General features: G+C 44.4%; 1 protein-coding gene across 1 annotated transcript in view; it reads left to right on the plus strand.

The window, feature by feature from the left end:
- Positions 1-15649, plus strand: part of plxnb1a (plexin b1a) — an 84886-nt gene that overhangs the window by 59368 nt on the left and 9869 nt on the right. The window contains exons 12-31 of the mRNA XM_080445518.1: positions 1542-1640; positions 2099-2221; positions 3442-3535; positions 4146-4315; positions 4509-4660; positions 4832-4937; positions 5076-5212; positions 5654-5827; positions 6325-6553; positions 6790-7032; positions 7982-8158; positions 9163-9311; positions 10553-10653; positions 11306-11523; positions 12732-12910; positions 13390-13456; positions 13798-13944; positions 14148-14322; positions 14795-14898; positions 15353-15437. Coding sequence (XP_080301644.1) covers positions 1542-1640; positions 2099-2221; positions 3442-3535; positions 4146-4315; positions 4509-4660; positions 4832-4937; positions 5076-5212; positions 5654-5827; positions 6325-6553; positions 6790-7032; positions 7982-8158; positions 9163-9311; positions 10553-10653; positions 11306-11523; positions 12732-12910; positions 13390-13456; positions 13798-13944; positions 14148-14322; positions 14795-14898; positions 15353-15437 — 2929 coding nt within the window. The remainder of the gene's footprint in view (positions 1-1541; positions 1641-2098; positions 2222-3441; positions 3536-4145; positions 4316-4508; positions 4661-4831; positions 4938-5075; positions 5213-5653; positions 5828-6324; positions 6554-6789; positions 7033-7981; positions 8159-9162; positions 9312-10552; positions 10654-11305; positions 11524-12731; positions 12911-13389; positions 13457-13797; positions 13945-14147; positions 14323-14794; positions 14899-15352; positions 15438-15649) is intronic.

Raw genomic sequence — 15649 nt, forward strand, 5'->3', positions numbered from 1 at the left:
CTTTCCCTCTTTTATTTCCTCTCTCCCCCATTCCTCCTTATGTCCCTGTGGTATCTCCGCTTCTTTTCCATCCCCCTGCTCGCTCGCTCTCTCTCTCTCCCTCTCTCTCTCTTTCTCTCTCTGTGCATCGCCTACTATTCTGTCATCAAGCTCAAGCGTCCAACCCGCACCACCCCCCCACCGCCCACCAAACATCCACCGACTTGACCTTGCCCTCCGTCAGCCTCTCCACCCAGGCCACCACCACGCACCTCGAGCCGACCACTCAAGAATCGATTCCCATCGAGGACGGGGTGATGGAGGACAATACGGGTGACGGCGGAGATGCCAGGAGTTCTGTGGAAGACGAGAAAGGAGGCGATGATGCTGTGCTAACTGAGGCTGAGTCCCCGGAGCCCCCTGTGTCCACTTTTCCGGAGTTCCTTCCTGAGACTACATTACCTACGAGCGCCAACGGCCAGGCTCAGCCCTCGGGCGAAGCGGTGGACTCCTCCGGCGTCCGGTCCACTGCCGCCCCTAGCGAAGCGGTCCTGGTAGCGGAACCCGCCGACAGTTACGATGAGGAGGCCGTGCCCCTCACTAACGCTGAGGGAAACGATGCAGCTGCCTGGGTGAGGGAGTGGGAGAAGGAAGAGGGGGAGCTAGAGGTGGTCTTTGCCGCAGGTCCGTCTGTGGCGGGGGCCAGCGAGCAGACGTTCATCCACGCTCACTCATCTGAGCCCGATATCGCAGAATACTATCAGTCCGATTCCTCGTCTGACTCTCACGTGCCGGTGAGTGCATGTAGCCATTGTAGTAGTACAGCAATTAACCTTACCCATAGGAATAAATGTAGAGAAAGACATTCCTAGCAACGCTGTGAGAGGAAGTACCGTACTCGATCCACAAGGGCCTCTGTGACGTGTTCGTTCCATATGAAGATGTGTTGGTTATGGTATCCATAGCAATAAGTCTCATCTGGTCCCCCAGCAGAGTACTGTAGGTGGTTGTGAGCACAGAAGTAGGGTGCTATCTATACACTTATATCTATGGCATTGCCACGACACCAGAGGATGGAGGTACTTCTACAATGGCAACTACTAACTTCAACATCTCTCTCTCACTAAGGAATTGTAGCTACAGTACTATCACGCCAGGTCTTGTTCACTGCCACTGCCAGATTCAAATATAATCGGAAGGATATCAGGTTGTTAAATCACTAGCCCTGAGCTAGTGATTTTGTAAACATTATTTTAGAATTCATCCTCCCTTGTGTTTGATTTTTGAGTGTCCAGTGCTTCCGTCTTCATCATCAGCTTAATTTAACCATATCAGTCCACTTGAGCCTATGCTGCTTTTTACCTTTGTATTGTGGGTTTTTGTTGCTGCTGTTGATGTTGCTGTTGTTTTTTTGTCTTTGGTGTGTATTAGGAGCTTTCCTTTTTGGTGGAGTCTCCCACTGTAGGAAATGCACTGTATACAGTATACAGTATTATGCACTGTATTTATATTATTTTAGTTAGCATATATGCAATATTTATGTGTGTTAAATATGTTAGCAGGAGTGTCCGTGTGTGGACAGGATCCAGGGTTCTTCTCTGATCCCAGTTAACGTGGAGAGGAAGGTCACTCTGGTAGGACAACACCTTCATCTGTTTGAGGTAAGGTTAGCCCCAACACAAGTTAGTATCTGTATTATGGTGTGATACTATCATATCGTTGCTGTCGCTTTTTTTCCCCATTTCCTAAAAAGTACGTTTTGAACATACAAGGTTTCTGCCCGATACGATACTGTTCCCAATACAGATTCCTATGCTTGATTTAAAAATAAAAATTTAACAGCCAATTGCACAAAAGTAAGCTTTGGTTCTCCCAGTATGCCTTGCTTCGACATTTCAATGAATACCTGGTGCAGCAGCCAATGGGAACAGTCACAATTATGTGTAAATATAGTTGTTTAAAATACACTAACTAACTTTGGATTTGTATTGGGTTCTCTCTCTCTCTCTCTCTCTCTCTCTCTCTCTCTCTCTCTCTCTCTCTCTCTCTCTCTCTCTCTCTCTCTCTCTCTCTCTCTCTCTCTCTCTCTCTCTCTCTCTCCCCCCCCCTGTATGTTCAGGATAAGGAACTGGACTATGAGTGTGTGTTGGACATTGAGGAGCGATTGGTGGTGGTGGATGCTGTGGTGGAGACGGACGTGACAGAGCCTTCCATCTTCCTTATCACGTGCCAACTTTACCAGGTGACAAACTACAGCTTTATGTTAACTCTACCAGGTGACAAACTACAGCTTTATGTTAACTCTACCGGGTGACAAACAACAGCTTTATGTTAACTCTACCAGGTGACAAACTACAGCTTTATGTTAACTTTACCCAGTGGTGTGTTCTAGGTTTTTTCGGAGAGCATACTATAATTATTCCCTTCCACACGCACGGCACCTGCACGCCCACATGCACACGCGTGCGTGGTCGCTGAATGAAATGGCCACTCTATTGTTAACTCTCTCAGTGCCAATTAAATAAAAAAATATGTTATGCGAGATACAGCCTTTTTCAGTTATAAGTTAAACAAAGAGTGGATGGAGCTGCAAATCTTCAGATAATGATATCTTGAGTTCTGAACATAAAAAAATAAAATAAAAAAAATTAAACTCAGGATTTTTCGTTCTGGCACTGAGGGCATTCAGAAAAATACTCGGGATAACTCGGGGCTTGGCACTGAGAGAGTTAAGTAGTTAATGTGTGAATTACTTTGAAACTCCAATGGCCAGCGGGCATTATCAACTCAAGACAATAGCCACACATTATCACATGAAAAAGGCTATTTGAACTGAAGTTTACAGCCCCTCCTCCTGCGTATCAGATACACTTCCTCGGACGGTTTCTGGATGGCTACGCTTGGCTACGAAGTTTTTCTGCAGGTCACACTACGTATATAGCGTAACACGGTAGAACACACCACTGACTTTACCAGGTGACAAACTACATTAGCTTTATGTAAACTGTACGGGGCGCATTGTGACACGTTGTGAGCTTGTTGATGTGCTATTTTCACAATTGTTGAAAAATGTTGAAAGTGAAAAATGCTTAAACCTGTCTGTGGGTTTTATAAAATATTGAATCAATGGAAAGTATTAACAAGAGCTTGTGACTAAATCATAAATACATTGGATCCATGTAACGTGGAAAGGTAACAGATTTGGACATGCAAGATTTCCACCTGACTGCAACGTTTTGCTCCCCTCCATCACCAGGGAGATCATTCAATTCAATTCAAACCTTTATTGATTCTCGAAGGGACATTGAGGTTGCCCTCAGTTGCCAAAAGATTAGCTTAGCTACCAGTTGGACAGAGCCACCCCTGGCTCTCCAAGTGGCCCTGAACATGGCTTGGGGACATATTCCCACATGGACTTGTGGTGAGGTCATTGTTGTGATGTTGCCATTGTGTTGGTTTCAGTATGCATACTCTGCCTTGTTGGAGGAATACCAGGCCATGGTCAGTGTGAGGAGGAAAAACAACTTCCTCATCGACAGCACTGAGGATCTGCACGGTAGGAATAGATGCGTGTGTGTGTGTATTTGTAGCTTGATAACCACATGACTCCCATAGGAAATGAATTGAAATGGCTGCGTCCCTAAGCCTCCCCCCTCCATTTGGACACGTTGCACACCCACGTGTGAGCGGCCCCTGAGACTTATATTGAAACTAATAATTATTATATTAAAACTGCAATCCAGAACTTATTTGAACTTCTATACATACATTATAACTAGTACATCTGCTCATTCTGTAGTGGTTGGAGGTGATCTCCCTACGCTTCCATTGAGACATTTAGACCCCGGTGTCGGGTATGCCACCACGGTTGAAAAGTAGCGCTGTCTGAAGGTAATAAGCGCAAAATCTCCTCTGGCCACGCGCAGATTTCCGTATTGGCTGAGTGGTTTGAATCTCGATTATTACGGATTGCAGCTTTAAGTTTTGTGACTTTGTGTTGTGATTCATGTCATGGCTGACAGAGTGACATAGACACACACAAACAAACAAACATGTACTTGACAGGCATGCGTGTACTGTACACCTCTGTCCCATCTGTTGATGTAATGACACTTCCTATTTGAGCTGCATCACTATAAACAGCCCCCGTCATTCCTCTGCTCCAGTAACGCTGTTCAACTGTTCGGTGGGCCGGTCGGACTGCAGCCGCTGTCGCACGGCCGACCCCAAGTACGGCTGCGCGTGGTGCGGTGGAGCGTCCGGCTCGCGCTGCGTCTACCAGGAGTCCTGCAGCGACCAGATCCAACACACCTGCCCTGCACCTGTCATCCACTTTGTAAGACTGCCCCCTGCTGGTTGCTTTGAGACAGGAAATAGTTGTGTGTGTGTGTGTGTGTGTGTGTGTGCGCGAGAGAGAGAGAGAAGGAGTAACGAATAAATGGATTATCTACATTCAAATATGACATCATCAGTTTCTCCTGGCTTGTATTTGTTATTTCCAACGTACGGTGTCTTCTGCTGCGTCCCAGATGGACCCGGTGTCTGGCCCGGTGGAAGGGGGCACGGTGGTGACCATCTCCGGCTCCAACCTGGGCCAGAGGGCTGAGGACATCCAGAACTCTGTCACAGTGGCTGGGGTGCCCTGTACTGTCATCCACAGCAGATATGAGGTCTCCTCACGGTGAGTCCTCCACTCAACACCACATGCACCTGTCCATAGGAAGGACCATCACAGTGCCCATCGATGGCATGGTGGTTAGACTACTGAACGTCTAGGTCGGGTGGAGGTGTAGAGTGGTGATAACACATGTTATCTTGTCTGTACATGAATTCTGTGTATGCTCTACTGTAGGATTGTATGTGAGACCACAGGCAGTGGAGGGGAGAAGAGCGGACAGGCCTCAGTGAAGGTCCGAGGAGGAGGTCACGGACTGTCGGCACAAACCTTCAGCTTCCAGGTAACAACCACCATAACCATGTGGGTTTGATTTGTAAATAAAAACGAATGAGAGGGGGACTGGGGGTCATTGAAATTTTAAAAGTTTGAGAATCACTGCTCTATTCTTCCTCCTCTTCCATCTCTCCCCCATCCCCAGGACCCTGTCCTGAACAGCATCTTTCCCCAGAAAGGGCCAAAGGCAGGGGGCTCGGCCCTCAGGATCAGGGGCCGGAGGCTGAGGACTGGTCAGCCCAGTGAGATCAGCGTGCTCATTGGAGGAGTGCCCTGTGTTGTGTGAGTGTCCCTGTGTGAATTGCATACGTACGGTATCTCTCTGTTTACATGTTATAGGCTTGAGATAACAGCTGTGACACATATACACCTTTTTATTCCAATGATAGTTTGCCTGGATAAAGAATGACCTGTTTTGTTAAAAGGATTTATTTTATATCTCTTATTATATATTGTCGCTACAGAAACTTTCTATATCCAAAAGCGTTACTTTTCAGGAAATGGACATGACAAATGTTCCAAAGATTGGCTATTTTCCAGTGCTTTTGTGTGACACTGTCATAGGACAAAGTATAAAATAGGGTTCTGATTTATGGGGAGAAAAAAAAGATTAGATTTGGAGATGCAAGGTTTCTGCCCGACCACGACGATGTGTCAAAGTTGCTTTATTAGATGAGTTACTGTGTCATGTACTGTATCTTATTGGGTGTGTTCTGTGTCCAGTTCAGACATTCTGGATGAGCAGATCATTTGTCTGAGTGGAGCCAGCAACAAGACAGGAGAGCATGGCATCACGGTGCGGTTTGCCGGTGCAGAGCGCCATCTACAGGGTGTGGTGTATCATTACACCCCAGACCCTAACATCACCGTGGCCACACCGTCCAAAAGCTTCCTCAAGTGAGTGTCTTACCTGAAAAATCTATTTGATTATATAAGGTGTGCCGTTATATCATAGTAAAACATAAGTAGTAATTTACTTTAAATGAATATACATGCATATTTAACTCATTCAGTGCCATTCTTATTTATGGCAGTTTTGTTGGAGTGCCACAGCCAAAATTCATTGTAAAAAAAAAGTGCTTAGGAGCCGAGATACAGCCTTTTTCAGTAAGAAGTTAAACAAGGAGTGAATGGAGCAGCAAATCTTCAAATCATCATATCTTGGGTTCTGAACATTAAAAAAAAGGCGCTACAGGCCATGACGTCTTAGACGTCATGTGGCACTGAATGAGTTAAGAAACGATAGTAGTAATAATAATGATAATATAATTTCCCAGAATAATAAAATAGCCGTTGTTATTTGTATAAGAAAGTGATAATAATGACTTTAGTACCGGCAATAATTTGTCCTGTTTAAAGTACAACCTCTCTGGCACTCTCTCTCTCTCCACCAGGGGCGGCAGAATCATCCGGGTTAAAGGCCACAACCTAGACGTAGTTCAGGAGCCTAAGATCAGAGTGACGCTCAGCCCCCCCGACACCCTCCCTCCCAGGAGGAAGAGGAGGAGGCGAGAGGGGGCAAGCGGGGGGAGAGTTGGGGATGAGGCGGCCGTCTTGACAAGACGCAGGAGGATCGTTCCAGAGCCCGGCTGCCCAGAGGGAGCGATCTGTCACGTCCATTGGGTATGGATGAGTGTATGTGATGGACGGGGACGGGTGGATGGAGGTGTGCGGATAAATAAAGATAGATGGATGGATGGATGCACAAGTAGCTGACACTTTATAGCTGATAGAATGTTCACATACCTCTCGTCATGTAAGAATGTTGTGAATCCATTAGCCGCTTGGGTTTCTTTATCCTCCTGGGCCCAGACCCTCTTATAGCTGTCTATTCCTTTTTCCACTCTCATCCGTCCCAGTATGACTCTCGCTGTACGGTGAGCAGCTCGTCTCTCATCCTGTGTCCCACGCCATCGGTGGGCCCCGAGGCCCGGAGGGCGAGGATCAAAGTGGACTTCCTGCTGGACAGCCTTCATTTTGACTTCAACGCAGTGGGAAACGAGGCCTTCAGCTATGAGCCCAACCCAGAGCTCTACCCCCTGAACCAGAACGACCCTGGCAAACCCTACCATCACAAACCTGGCAGCATCATCTCCGTGGAGGTGAGTGGTGGATGATGGGAGTGTTGCTGCGCTATTTATTGTATGGACCAAAGGTTGATTGTCCATATGCCGTCATTTGATCACATTTTCTACCAACTTGCATAGTGCCAAAATGTAACACACGTTTTTTCTTTAACCCATTAAAACCGGGAATGCATCTGTGTCATTTTCAGATTTCTTTGGCTATTCAAAAAATTGCAGATATGCAAGCTCATAGCGCAGCAGATTTGCGATTTTTTGAAAAATCATGAAAATGTGTGCAAATCTTTGAATATATATATTTATTTTAAGCTCATAGCGCGGCACTCGGTGCCACGCTAAGCTTGTATATTTGCTATTTTTGAATAGCCAAAGAAATCTAAAATGATAGATGCTTTCCTGGATTGAATGGATTAAGAATCAGTCAGTTTTCACAAAGCATGCCATAGAGGCATTTTTTAAGTCTTCAGCACACCACAGACCGGCTGATTTTGCAGTCTGGGGTTATTAGCTGTTTATATGTTGAGCTTGCAATTGACAAATTACAACATACGTTTGTGCCTTGCTCAGGGACACTTTGACACATAGACTGGACAAGTCGGGGGGGCAAACTGGTGACCTTCTGATTCCCAGACGGCCTCTTTACCCACTCAGCTACGGCAATTTCAGATCGATTGATCAGCCCACTGAGGATAAAAATCTATGCAGACAGACAGAAGGACAGAATGCCAGAGATTTCTTCCTTTATAGCAGAATTTTATAGTAGGATATAAAGTATATTTTGTTACGACCATATGGTGCATGAGTTGAAAAGATGGAACGTGTCCCTGAGCACTTCTCCATGTAAAAAAAAAACGTGTAAATCTGCCATTACAGTGTTGAGATTTCAGAATGATGCTCAGTAAAATCCTTAGTCTTGATTGAACTCAGTGAGTCAGATAAGTCATTTGACATTTTGCCCCCAACCAAGGGAGAGAACCTGGACCTGGCCATCTACAAGGAGGAGGTGGTGGCTCTCATTGGGGAGGGGGTGTGTGCGGTGAAGACCCTGACACACAACCACCTGTACTGTGAACCTCCGTCCCAGCAGCCCTCGGTGGTGGCCGGTAGGAAGCTGGAGGGAGTGGACAGCCTGCCCGAGTTCACTGTGAGTCCGAGCTCTCACAACCTATAGGCCCGCATTCCAACAATGTTCCTTTATGATGTGAATTCTGGGCTCAAATTCAAGCCCGGTTGCAGTTTAGGGAAAGTTTTCTTTTATTTGTTAAATAATTCAAAACATTCTTCAAATGTTTTTCACTTTTTAAACTTGTATGCATGTTTGTATCATACATTGAGAGTTAGTTTAAAGTAAAAAAAACTTTGACTTTTCAATAAATTAGACCCTGTGTGTGTTTGTATGTGGGTGTGTGGGTGTATGTGTGGACATAGAGGGAAGATTAGAGTGTTTTTACAATACCATTGAACCTTTCCTGGAAAAAAACACACGAATAAAGCATCATTTATAGTCCATAGTACGATGACATCGTTTGCCAAAATGAACAGATCATCAAGCTAACAATGCGCCATATTGCGACACATTGTTAGCATGTAGATCCGTTTTTTTTCTAATGATGATCGGCCAAGACTGTTTTGGTAGACAAGAATCGCAGGCGGCATAGAATTGCTGGCCTCCATGGGCTGTTGGTCTATACTCCTATAGTAGTGATGAGCGGGTCGACCCGTAACCCGCGGGACCCGCGGGTCAACCCGCAGCGCGGGTAGGTCGAGTCAGGATTTCAGAGAAAATTATGCGGGCTGAGGGTGAGCGGGTCAGCCGCTCTCCACAAAAAAAAAAACCAACATGCTTGTTTATTCAGCCCATGACAATGTTGTGCTACTGTAGACATATAAAGGGACTTTGGGTACTTAAAAGAGCGCTATATAATATATATATATATTCCCACCGCGGGTCGCGGGGCGGGTTGAGCCATAGATTTATATATGGGTTCGCGGGGCGGGTTGAGGCAGGTCGCGTTCCGTCGCGGGTTGGGGCGGGGCGGGTCATGAAAAAACCCGACCCGCACATCACTATCCTATAGAGTCAAACAGCCTCATTCGCTTAAATCCTGTCCTTCGTCCTGTAAGGCCCTCTGTCGTTGTCCCGTGCAGGTCCGGATGGGCAACTTGAACTTCTCCCTGGGCAGAGTGCAGTACGACAGCCAGGCCCTGTCCACCTTCCCTCTGGAGGCCCAGGTTGGCGTTGGGGTGGGAGCCTCTATAGTAGCTCTCATTGTTCTCATCATAGTACTCATTTACAGGTAAACACAGACTCCATACATACTGTACTGTACATACACAGAGCTTGAAGACAAACTGTTTTACCCAGCTATGAGCGCTGATTCTGGGCATTAATGAGTACCATGACCCACCTGGATGTCATGTCGGTCCACATAGTAAAGAATATCAAGTGCAGTGCTGAAACAAGTTTATGTTATTATATTTACAGTCTTTCTGGACATTATTTATGTTGCATATTTCACATTTTCCCTAAACCTCAATTACCTCCCAGTTACGTTTTATGTACTGGAGTCACATAACAAAGGCTGAAGGGGAAGCAATAGACAGGAGATGACTTGAATGAATTATTGACCTTTACACTGTTGAAAGATGCAATGGAAATAAGCATGTTTTCAATATGTCAAAAAATAATTAATAATATTGTTAATAAAGCAACCTAGAGATGTGAATACAGTACCCAAGCTTGTATTGGCCTTTTCAGCGCTCTCTGGTGGACATATTTGCAAACAGCATGATATATCTCTATCAGGGTTTGCAAGGATCCCCAAATAGCCATAGCCCCTACTGCGAAATGGCTAAAGAAGGAAAGAAAGAAGGAAAATAGTGACCGTTTAGATCACAAGCTCACACACACACACACACACACACACACACACACACACACACACACACACACACACACACACACACACACACACACACACACACACACACACACACCCACACACACACACACACACACACACAATTATTCAGGTCAGAGCAAATGGTTAGGTGTCATGGGAATGTGTGTGGGTTAAACAATTGTTTTATTATTTAATTTTTCCCCCTCCTTTCTATTGGCCCCTGCGGCCCCCCTGCTGGGGGTTGTGGCTCCACTTTGCCAACAATCTATAAAAACAGACAGACGGCCTCACTGCAATGGTTTCACGTTTGCATTCAGCCCAGCAAATTGAAATGGAGAATCACCCCCTCTGTATGTGCATAAATACATTGCAGATAGATAGATCAAAAAGCAGTCAACTGCACTCACACGCGCGTGTGCACACACACACACACACACACACACACACACACACACACACACACACACACACACACACACACACACACACACACACACACACACACACAGTACAACTAAAACAAATACAGTCACCAGCTTCCTGCCATGGTTTCTATCTCAGTAACGGTTTGATTGTAAGCAAAAGCACAACTCTGATCACTTCCCTGACCCTCTGTCTGTCTGTCTGTCTGTCAGGAGGAAGAGCAAACGGGCCATGAGAGACTACAAGAAAGTCCAAATCCAGCTGGAGAACCTAGAGACCAGTGTCAGAGACCGGTGCAAAAAGGAGTTTACAGGTATAGTCTAACACAGTGTTTCCCAAACAGTGATCATCAGATTTCTCTTTCGGGTCTCGAGCTAAAAGGTTTGGGAACCACTGGTCTAAAAGATGTGATTTAACTCTTGATGTTCTATTTCATTGTGTGCTTCTTACAAAAGGTTTGTTATTCTATCTGTTATCGTAAGGAAAACACTCGTTCCCAACTCACCCACATGCTGAAGCATCCAAACTGCTCTAAAGTTGTAAAGTTGTTCTTTATATTAGGGGTGAGGGAAAACATTTATTCAGCATAAAATGTTCTGTAATGCTTGTTTATTATTAATAATTAATAAGTATTATACTGTATATATTATTATAGATGTTGTTCTTTATTATTATGGATACTATGGATCCCAACTGATTTCTTACTTCATATATTTTCTATATTGTACAGAAGTGCTTCTCAAAGTGGAGTCCAGGGACCCTCAGGGATCCTTGAGGGGGTTCCAAATGGGCCCTTACAGTTTTGTAACTCTGAGAGTTATGGGGGTCTTAGAAATAAATAAAAGAAACACTAATATACGGTATCGTTATGCATGAAAGTTTCTTCCTCCTTTCCTGTTCTCCCTTTCCCTTTTCCCTCTAATCTTCATCGTTCTCTCTCTCCTCCATCCTTCGTCCTCCTCCAGACCTGATGACAGAGATGATGGACATGTCCAGTGACCTGGTGGGCTCAGGAATCCCCTTCCTGGACTACAAGGCGTACTCCGAGCGCATCTTCTTCCCCGGCCACCGGGACTCGCCGCTGAGACGAGACCTGGATGTGCCAGAGAGTCGTCGTCAGACGGTGGAACAGGGACTGGTTCAACTGTCCAACCTCCTCAACAGTAAACTCTTCCTCACCAAGGTCAGTGAATGTTAACTACTTGAACCTCCCATAAAGAAAATCATGTTTTTGTGTGGTTATTTCACTTAAAAAAAAAGATGTGGTCATTTTATCGTCTACTCAAGCTTTTACTCCATTTTAACCATGTTAGATTCATCAGAAACACCCGTCCTTGGTTCTGGTGACTGACACCTTACCGTGTTTCAATTATTGTTTTCATTCATTTTTATATATTTTTTGGAAAATGAAAAAAATGTTATACAATAAAACAAATCTATGAAATAAATGAAAAAAGTAATCGAAAAAACACGGCCCCCTCACGTATTCGGAGGGCAGGGTGAGTCACCAGAACCAAGGACGGGTGTTTCTGATGAATCTAACATGTTAAAAATTGAGTTTGAAGTTATTATGGGTTTGTATGGGAAGGGGCGTCTCTGATAAAATGAATATCAAATATCTAAATACTGAATCAAGCAACTTAAAAACTGTCCGGGGGGCTCACAAAAGCCTGAGTAGACGATAAAATTACCCAAATTTTTGTCCTCATTGGTGGTCACCAATGAGGACACCCATGTTACTGTAGAAACACTCCATAGCAATGATAACTTTCATAACTTTCATTAACTTAAACTCATTAACTGCCATGGACGAATTAATTTGTCAAATTCTGCTATGGCCCAGCCTGCCTAGGACGAGTTTGGACGAGTTTTGGAAAAAAAAAAAGATTTTTTATTTTAATTTTTTCACACAGAACCAGAGATAACGCCATCCGAAGATGTGCTCCTCCATTCACTCCCTGGTTAACGTATTGCTTAAAAATGCTCTATCTCGGCTCCTGTGTACTTTTTTTTTACACTATATATTTTTGGCAAAACATGCTATTTTCAACTTGCCACAACTATGGAACGGATTACCGCTATCGGATAATTATTTTTCCCCCATTCTACGAGACCCCTGTGTGTGACAGAAAATATTCCACGATTTTTCAAAGGTTGATAAAATCGCTTGTTTTCGCTGGCAGTAGCGTAACACTATTACACTATTACTCTGGCAGTTAAAGAGTTAACTCAAAACATTGTATTTAACCAAAATATGTTACAGCACCTTTTAGTAACTGACAGCTGATAGCAAATTTAAATGTGCCTACATATCGATGTGATGTCACATATATTACACATTCCGAAGTGGCTCTTGAACTAGGTTTCTACCTCTCTGGTCTTTCTCTGCAGTTCATTCACACTCTGGAGGTACAGAGGACCTTCTCTCCCCGGGACAGGGCCTACGTGGCCTCCCTGCTGACTGTTGCCTTGCACGGCAAACTGGAATACTTCACAGACATCCTGAAAACTCTGCTTAACGACCTCGTAGAGCAGTACGTCGCCAAGAACCCCAAACTGATGCTGCGGAGGTGAACAGAAATATTAGCTATTATTTATTATTGTTCATTTTTGGTATCAGATGAACTGAATGGCTGTATCCTGTTTCTTTGAGGCACTGCACTGTTCTCTCTGTAATCTGTTAATGTGACAATTCAAATTACAGACTCACAGGCTCATCACAGACACAGGCAACTAAAAATCATTGTTCTAACAGTACCAATCATCCATACAGTATACAGTATCTTAACATGACCTTCAGGACACTCTGGCTAATAGCGTAGGGAGGACAAGCAGTTGGGCTGTTTGATCAACTCGCCTTGTTGTTTATTGACTAGAGTTCCTGCTTATTCTGATCTTGCACTTGTAAGTCGCTGTGGCTAAGTGCGTTTGCCAAATACCTAAATTGTATGACAGATTTGATTCATCCACGGGTATTTCTAATTGTGTGTGTGTTTGTGCGTGTGCGTGTGTGTGTGTGTGTGTGTGTGTGTGTTTTTTTCTTTCTCAGAACTGAATCTGTGGTTGAGAAGCTCCTGACCAACTGGATGTCTATTTGTCTGTACACCTTTCTGAGGGTACGTTCAAAGTGTCACCAGAATGTCACCACCCATGTATCAAAGAGCAAAGTGCCTGCTTGGTGCATTTCACCAATTGTAATATGAATTTTTGACATTTTCAGTATACACAGTATTTGTTTATCTATATTTTGACTGCTACAGATATAGTCTTCAGATAAATACCTCTTTTATTTTTAAACAAGTGTTCTAACCTCATAGAACAATGGTTTATAAAATCCCGTAGTACTTAAAGACCCCATGAAATGGCTTGCAGTCATGCTATTTGATTCCGCATATCCATTGTGTTTCCTGTAAAAAGTTGTTTATTAACATAATCTACGTTATGTGTGGGTGTGTAGGAATCAGCAGGGGAGTCGTTCTACATGTTGTTCAGAGCCATCAAACACCAGGTCGACAAGGGACCTGTTGATGCCGTGACTGGGAAGGCCAAGTACACACTCAATGACAACCGTCTGCTACGAGAGGATATCGAGTACCGCACACTGGTCAGAACACACACACACGCACGCACACACACACACACACACATGCACGCACGCACACACACACACGTCCAGGGGGTGTACTTGTACATCAAGGCTGGGTGATGTATTTGTTCCTCAAGCCACCTCACGCTACAGAAACAGGAGATAGGCTCGGCAAGGCTTACTTACTTCGGTGGGTAACCAGTCCTCTTGTCCCTCCCCAGACATTGAATGTCCTGATGCCAACTGTAGTGGGCAGTGGAGGTGCTGGCACCCAGACGGTGCCCGCCAAGGTCCTGGACTGTGACACCATCACCCAGGTGAAGGAGAAGCTACTGGAACAAACGTCCAAGGGAACCACCTTCTCCCAGCGGCCGCACGCCGACTCACTGCACCTCGGTGAGTATAAATGAATTGTCACATTGATAAAAAACTATATGTAAATTAATTATAAAAACATAATATAATACATCCACAGAGCATTTAAAAACATGTGGGTTAAATGTATTGACACCCAAGAAAAATATTGTGATTGTGAAATAATCATTTTATTGTTTGGTTTGCCTCTGTAACCTGATGGCCGCCATTAGGCTACGATCACACCAGACTTTGTTTGCAGTGAACGCAGGTTGTGCACGGCACCTTTTTTCTTTTTCAGCCTACAAAACAGAGGCAGCCAATCACGTAACAATGTTTTAAACTACATGATTGGGGTTTTACAGACGAGATGTTGTAAGTCCAACATCTAGTGGCAGAATTTTGTATGTAGCATCTTTGACTTGTAGATCGGCTATTCTCGGCACGGGACACCATTATACATTGTAAGTGTAAATCAGTCTTTATGGTTGAATCTGTCATCTTTTGCCCCTAGAGTGGCGTGCGGGTGTCGCTGGGCACCTGATCCTGTCAGATGAGGACCTGACGTCAGTGGTACAGGGCTCCTGGAAACGCCTCAACACACTGCAGCACTATAAGGTCTTTCACGTACACAAGCACACACGCACATGCGAGCGCACACATGCATGCACACACACACACACACACACACACACACACACACACACACACACACACACACACACACACACATTACTATACTTGTTAGGAATCTTTTCCTAATTGTAAGCCTAACTCCCCAAATCATACTCAACCTTGACCAAGAAAATGGTCCTCACAATGTCTATTTCTCTAATTCTACTATACTTGTGGGGACATTTGGCCCTCACAAGTAGAGTAATACAAGTACACGCGCACACACAGAACAAGTGACGACCATGAGCCAATTATATCAGCCTTCTACATGGGAAAAGAGTACAGCGATTCCCAACCTGTGGGCCGTGAGGATATTGCAATTGGACCCCCAATACACTAAGATTTGAATGATAATATAGTATTAGTACAAGAAATTCAAACCCATGTTCTTTTGCAGGTCCCTGATGGAGCCACCGTCACCCTGGTCCCCAGGAACACCAAACACCGTCACCACGAGAGTCACGATTACATACCTGGAGAGAGTGAGTCTTTTAAGGCACTTTGTGTGGCTTGCATAAACCCTTTTCATATTATTATGATTATTATTATTATTATTATTGTTAACACAGGTGCTTTACATGAGAAATACAATGTATTTGCTATTAACCTTATTTTTATTACTACATTATTATTTGAGGAGAGTCTATATAACCAGCAGAGGTCACTGTTGGACCTTGTATTTCTTCAACATTGG

This window comes from Gymnoscopelus braueri, assembly GCF_963280865.1.
Source record: "Gymnoscopelus braueri genome assembly, chromosome: 12".
NCBI classification, from domain to species: Eukaryota; Metazoa; Chordata; class Actinopteri; order Myctophiformes; family Myctophidae; genus Gymnoscopelus; species Gymnoscopelus braueri.